Consider the following 7,367-nt stretch of genomic DNA (forward strand, 5'->3'; position numbering starts at 1 on the left):
TTTTGAGACGGAGTCTCGCTCTGTCGCTCAGGCTGGAGTGCAGTGGCGGTATCTCGGCTCACTGCAAGCTCTGCGTCCTGGGTTTACGCCATTCTCCTGCCTTAGCCTCCCGAGTAGCTGGGACTACAGGCGCCCACCACCTCGCCCGGCTAGTTTTTTGTATTTTTTTTAGTAGAGACGGGGTTTCACCGTGTTAGCCAGGATGGTCTTGATCTCCTGACCTCGTGATCCGCCCGTCTCGGCCTCCCAAAGTGCTGGGATTACAGGCTTGAGCCACCGTGCCCGGCCTGGTTGTTTTTTTTTGAGACGGAGTCTTGCTCTGCCGCCCAGGCTGGAGTGCAGTGGCCGGCTCTCAGCTCACTGCAAGCTCCGCCTCCCGGGTTCACGCCATTCTCCTGTCTCAGCCTCCCGAGTAGCTGGGACTACAGGCGCCCGCCTCGTCGCCCGGCTAGTTTTTTGTATTTTTTAGTAGAGACGGGGTTTCACCGTATTAGCCAGGATGGTGTCGATCTCCTGACCTCATGATCCGCCCGTCTCGTGTTCTTTTGTTTTTTAACAAATGGTCAAAGCTAAGGTTCTCCCCTCACATGAAAAACACACTATAGAAAACCCGTGAATATAATTCTAGTAGTTAGTTGATGCTAAAGTTTACAGTTCTTGATAAAGATATTATCTGTAATTATAAGTAAAGGAGTAGTCTGAAAACAATACAAATAGGAATCCTCACAAAGGAAAACAATGTCTCTGTCATTTTTTGTGAGGTAGTACATGCATCATTCAATTTGTAAATTGGGAAATGGAAAAAAAATTTGCTTCAATATCAAGAATAGAAGTTACTAATGGGACAACCTAAGAGGCTTGTGTAAAGATGATCTGGCATGGATTGTCCTGCAGAATGTCAGGAAGCTGGGATGGACACAGATTGCTGTGGTTTTAAGCTTGCCAGTCGGCAGATGAGAATAGGCACAGCTCGGGCTTTTTGGGAGGTGGGGAGGAATGGCTTGCTTTTTACCGAGGTCACTGTAAACTCCGAAGAGGGCTGGACTTTATTTGTTAGGACTATAGATACAGAAGGCAGATTACCGGTGTATTGACATAGCCTAAGCAGCCTGTTCCTCATTCAGAGGGAAAACATGATGAAATACCGTTTCCTCTTTCAGCTTTTATCTGACAAGCATATATGATCATTCAATATTTGAAGCTTTTAGCAAAGTGGTTCAGAAACTGATTCCACAACTCCCAACTCTGGAGAATTTGCTGAACATCTTTATCTCAGTAAGTAAATAATATGCTCCTGTTTGAGTCACTTGTAGAATTTGAAAATAGCATTGCAAGAGTGAAAAATATCTTATTTCCAATTGCTCCTATAGCATTTCAAGGTCATTTGAGTATTAAAGATTACTCCTATGTGTTGTTTTAGGTCCTTTAAAATTCAACTCCCGGCCAGGCACGGTGGCTCAAGCCTGTAATCCCAGCACTTTGGGAGGCCGAGACGGGCGGATTACGAGGTCTGGAGATCGAGACCATCCTGGCTAACATGGTGAAACCCCGTCTCTACTAAAAAATACAAAAAACTAGCCGGGCGAGGTGGCAGGCGCCTGTAGTCCCAGCTGCTCGGGAGGCTGAGGCAGGAGAATGGCATAAACCCGGGAGGCAGAGCTGGCAGTGAGCTGAGATCCAGCCACTGCACTCCAGCCTGGGCAACAGAGCAAGACTCCATCTCAAAAAAAAAAAAAAAAAAAATTTAACTCCCGGCCCAGCTTGGTGGCTCATGCCCCACTTTGGGAGGTTGAGGCGGTATGATGGCTTAAGGCCAGGAGTCTAGAACCAGCCTAGGTAACATAGTGAGATCCTGTCTCTACAAAAAAAAAAAAAAAAAGTAAAAACTAGCCAGGTGTGGTAGCACATGCCTGTAGTCCCAGCTACTTGGAAGGCTGTGGTGGAAGGAGTACTTGAGCCCAGGTGTTTGAGGCTGAAGTGAGCCATGATTATGCCACTGCACTCCAGCCTGGGCATCAGAGCGAGAACTTGTCTCTAAAAATAAAAATAAATAAATAAATAAAAATAAAATTTACTCAAATGCATTCCTGCACTCCACTGGTATAACTGGAGTGCTTATTCAAGTTGTAGGCAATCATTCAATATTAATAGAGCCCCACCAGAGGTAGGGAATGTAAAGCTTGGTTTTATTGGTAAGACGCAGACGGTTGAATAGCTTTTTATAAGTTTTACACGCTGTGAATGATGTGCTGAATGAACCCTACACACTACCAGCTCCAGGTAGGCTCTGCTGAGTTGAATTGAGGCAGACCTCTTGGTTGTACTGAACGTTTACTCTATCACTACACAATTTTGAGTGTGTTTGTTTAGTGTTTCTAAGCTTATTTTAAAATTTACAGTCAGTAAATGTATTTTTACTTGGCCTTTTCCTAACTGCAGGTATACATCTCTGTTAGGAAGTATTGCTCAATTTGATTATCTAAAATAAATAATTTGTGATCATTCAAATTCTTTTATTTCTTTTCTTTTTTTTGAGATAGAGTTTCGCTCTTGTCGCCCAGGCTGGAGTGCAGGGGCGCCATTTTGGCTCACCGCAACCTCCGCCTCCCAGGTTCAAGCAATTCTCTTGCCTCAGACTCCCAAGTAGCTAGGATTACAGGCATGCACCACCATGCCTGGCTAATTTTGTATTTTTAGTAGAAACAGGTTTCTCCCTGTTGGTCAGGCTGGTTTCAAAGTCCTGACCTCAGGTGATCTGCCTGCCTCGGCCTCCAAAAGTGCTGAGATTACAGGCATGAGCCACCGCGCTGGGCCTCTACTTTTTATTTCTTTTTTTTTTTTTTTTTTTTTGAGACGGAGTCTCACTCTGTCACCCAGGCTGGAGTGCGGTGGCCGGATCTCAGCTCACTGCAAGCTCCGTCTCCCGGGTTTACGCCATTCTCCTGCCTCGCCTCAGCCTCCCGAGTAGCTGGGACTACAGGCGCCCGCCACCACGCCCGGCTAGTTTTTTTGGTATTTTTTTAGTGGAGACGGGGTTTCACTGTGTTAGCCAGGATGGTCTCGATCTCCTGACCTCGTGATCCGCCCGTCTCGGCCTCCCAAAGTGCTGGGATTACAGGCATGAGCCACTGCGCCCGGCCTCTACTTTTTATTTCTTATGCAAGTCCAGTATAAAGAAGTTTATGACAGTGAAGTTTAAATTGTAATAAAATGGTACAATTTAAATTTTTTGTAACGTGAGTTTTGCTCATTTGTATTTTACATTGAGAATGGCATTCAGTTTTGTGTAGATATGACATGGGCTGAAGTTGGCTGTTGCTTTAAGGCAGCATTTTTTTTTTTTTATTTCAGAATTCTGGAATTGAAAAGGCATTTCTATTTGATGTGGTCAGTAAAATTTATATTGCAACTGATAGTACTCCAGTGGATATGCAAACCTATGAACTCTGCTGTGATATGATAGATGTGGTTATTGACATCTCTTGTATTTATGGGTAAGTACAACATTCTTTAAGGCCACAATCAAGCCATCCTTCCTTCATGACCTTTTAGGCATTTTGCATTTACATTTACTTACTTGAGTTTAACATTTTTGTCTTAAATGACTGAAATCTATATATAAATATACCATTTAGCATGCAATAATAACAGTTGTTGAGCAAATGCCAGGCATTATGCTAATAATCTTATTGCATGCTTTGTATTATTATTATTTTTTTTTTAGCAATAGGGTGTCCCTGTGTTGTCCAGGATAGATCACTCCTGGGCTCAAATGATCCTCCCACCTCAACCTCTCGAGTAGCTGGGATTATAGATATGAGCCACTGTGCCTAGGTTATCATTTAATTCTCAACTATTCTATGTGGCAAGAATTACATTTGACCCTTGAACAACACAGGGGTTGGGGTACCAACCCTTTGAACAGTCAAAAAGCTGCATATATTTCCCCCTCGACAAATTTAGCTATTAATACTAATAGTCTACTGTTGACTGGAAGCCTTACTGATAACATGAATCATTGATTAACATACATTTTGTATGTTACGTATTATGTACTGTATTCTTAACAATAAAGTGAGCTACAGAGAAGAAAATCAAGAAAAGTATAAGGAAGAATATATTTACTATTTATTAAATGAAAGTGGGTCATCATAAAGGTCTTCATCCTCATTGTCTTCACATTGAATAGGCTGAGGAGGAGGAAGAGAAGGGGTTGATGTTGCTGTCTTAGGAGTGGCAGAAGCTGAAGAAAATCCACGGATAAGTGGATTTAGGAAGTTCACATCAGTGTTGTTTAAGGTCAACTGTACTGTATTCACTTTACAGGTGAAAAAACTGAGGTTCAGAGTGGTTACATTTCTTACCCTTGCTCACACTATCAGTAAGGATTGGAACTAGAATTTGAATTCAGATCTGATTCCTGATCCTCTGCTGAAAAAAATTTGTTAACATATCATTCTTAGAAAACAGAACTTTCTATACACTTAATATAAAATTAACAAGGAGTGGGGGAAACTGATTATGTTACCTGACGTAGAAACAATTCTACATAATTATAAATCTGCTGAACAGGTGGTGTACAGACTGACTGGGTGTGAACTAGTTGTTCATCTTATTAAGATGTTAAGGTGTTGCTATCTGTATTGTATCTGACATCCTCATCTAATTGATGAGGTTAAACTTCTGCTCATCTTCCTCTTTACTCACTTCCTGTGACCTGCCTTACACAGCTTGACATTTTGCCTCTTTTGTCAGCTTTTGTGAGAGTCTAGTCTCCATTTCTCTCTTCCACTACTTAAAAATCCTTTGCCCACTCAGCTCAGATCCTCTCTGTTAACTGTTACACACACACACACACACACACACACACACACACACACACGGAAAATGATACTTACAGGATTGTAGTGAGGATGAAATATCATTAGGCTCATAACGTGCCTTCACCTGGTAGACCCTGGATAAATGTAGCTGCCATAATTTATTATTACTGTTATTATTAAATGCTGACATCTGGCTTTAGAAATAGACCTTATTGCCCAAGATTACTGCCCTGAAGCATTCTATTATTTTTAAACCGTTTAAGTGGATGACATTGAAATAGTCATGGAAGATGAATGCACCCTGATTACAGTGCAGATTGCCATGGTAATCAAGTACAATGAACAACACAATTAATCTGGCACATGCTTAACAATGTGCATGATCATTATTGTGCCATATGGTCATTAGATGTAAGTGGTAAGTTGTTCATGTAAATGATGTTAATCAGAGTTACTTTTACCCAGCTAAAACAAACATGGGTAGGGAGGGGTTAGGAGGAGGCAGCCTGGCTTTGCTGTCAGATTGGTTTTTCTGTGGTGGAGTACCGTTTTCTGAGAACTCACGGGATTCAGTAAGAACCAGTCTAGGTCACAGACAGTTTGTGGGCTCTGGGGTTTCCTCAGATTGTTTGCTGGAGCAGCAATATGCCAGTCCTGTTAACCAGCAGGAGGCAGGGTTGTGTGCAGAGCCTGGGGCCCTCTTAGGCAATGAGGAAGCAGGTGGTCTTGTAACTGGAGGCCTTGCTGCCCCTCCCCAGCTGCCCAGTGGAGACCAGCAGGCCCTAGAATCAGGTGACCTGGTGCCTCAGGAATTTCTCAGCTGAGGCTGTGCCCCAGCTGGCAGTTCTGTGCTCGCGCATGCACACACACATGCACACACTTTAAAATATGTTCTATCTTCTTGTGTTTTCATTGCTTATAGATGAAAAACTTGAGTAGTAAAACAGTTTTTGCAATTGCAGACCTCATCAATATCTACTTGTAATTTTTGGTGGAGTTTTTGTTTTTCTAATTTGTTTAATGTTTACCTTTTTTTCTGATTGTGAAAGTAATGCATGCTCATTGCAGAAAATACATAAAAGTCTAAAGAATAAAATTAAAGTAGCCCATAATCTCACCACCTAGAGACAGTCAGTGTTTACATTATTTATATAGTTGCTCTTATTTCCATGCGTAAGTTTTAGGATAATGAGATCACATTGTATGTAAAATTTTATATCCTGCTTTTTTCATTTAACATTATCACTTACGAATTTTCCTGTATTATTAAATGCTGCTAATAAACACAGTGTTTAATATCTATATAGTATTGTATTTACTTGGAAATTTAAATGCCATTTTCTTCACTGGATAAAACATGTTAAATGTTTCAGTTTCTTGTTCTCAGAACACTACTTATAAGCAAGAGAGATTGAGCCTTAAAATATAGTAGTTAAAAGCAGTGCAATGGAAGTTAACGAATTCTGTTAAAGCATCTTTAACATTTGAAGTCCAACACTTAAAAGGTTTTTCTTTAATGTTTTGGTAGGTTATAGTGAGTTGAATCCTTTAAAAAAAAAAAAAGAACTTCCACAATTTACTTTTTTTTTTTTTTTTGAGATGGAGTTTCACTCTTGTTGCCCAAGCTGTAGTGCAATGGCGTGATCTCGGCTCACTGCAACCTCCGCCTCCTGGGTTCAAGCAATTCTCCTCCCTCAGCCTCCCGAGTAGCTGGGATTACAGACATGCGCCACCACGCCCAGCTAATTTTGTATTTTTAGTAGAGACAGAGTTTCTCCATGTGGGTCAGGCTGTTCTCGAACTCCCAACCTCAGGTGATCGCCTCGGCCTCCCAAAGTGCTGGGATTACAGGCATGAGCCACTGCACCCAGCCTCACAATTTACTTTTAAGTGGCCATGTATATGGCAGTTTAAAATACTCTCAAAACTAAAAACTACATTTCCTAAAAATACTCTTGTGCAATTCAGGCTTTTCATTAAATCTGGCTTGATACTCTACCCCCTTGTGTATTTACAGGATTAAAGCATTAACTTTGAAATTAGCCATGTCTAGGTTTGAGGTCCTGGCTTTACCCCTATCATCAACTTTGACCAAGTTATCTTATTTTCCTGTAGCCTCAGTTTCCTTAGAAACTTAGAGGATTCTAGGCTGGGCGCGGTGGCTCACGCCTGTAATCCCAGCACTTTGGGAGGCCGAGGCGGGAGGATTACAAGGTGAGGAGATCGAGACCATCCTGGTGAACACGGTGAAACTCTGTCTCTACTAAAAATACAGAAAAACTAGCCGGGCGTGGTGGCGGGCGCCTGTGGTCCCAGCTACTCGGGAGGCTGAAGCAGGAGAATGGTGTGAACCCGGGAGGCAGAGTTTGCAGTGAGCCGAGATCTTGCCACTGCACTCCAGCCTCGGCGATAGAGCGAGACTCTGTCTCAACAACAACAAAAAGAAAGAAACTTAGAGGATTCTTATAGCAGACAGAGGATAATGCATTTTGAGAACTAAGACTGGTTCATATCACATAGTAAATGTTTAATAAGTGCTAGCTG

At 42.0% G+C, this 7,367-nt stretch overlaps 1 protein-coding gene across 1 annotated transcript in view; it reads left to right on the forward strand.

Annotated features, from left to right (window-relative positions):
• The window catches only part of RRAGD (Ras related GTP binding D), a 46,426-nt gene that overhangs the window by 29,709 nt on the left and 9,350 nt on the right, over positions 1-7,367 (forward strand). The window contains exons 4-5 of the mRNA XM_030928399.1: positions 1,161-1,275; positions 3,352-3,494. Coding sequence (XP_030784259.1) covers positions 1,161-1,275; positions 3,352-3,494 — 258 coding nt within the window. The remainder of the gene's footprint in view (positions 1-1,160; positions 1,276-3,351; positions 3,495-7,367) is intronic.

Source organism: Rhinopithecus roxellana, chromosome 4, assembly GCF_007565055.1.
Source record: "Rhinopithecus roxellana isolate Shanxi Qingling chromosome 4, ASM756505v1, whole genome shotgun sequence".
Lineage (NCBI taxonomy): Eukaryota > Metazoa > Chordata > Mammalia > Primates > Cercopithecidae > Rhinopithecus > Rhinopithecus roxellana.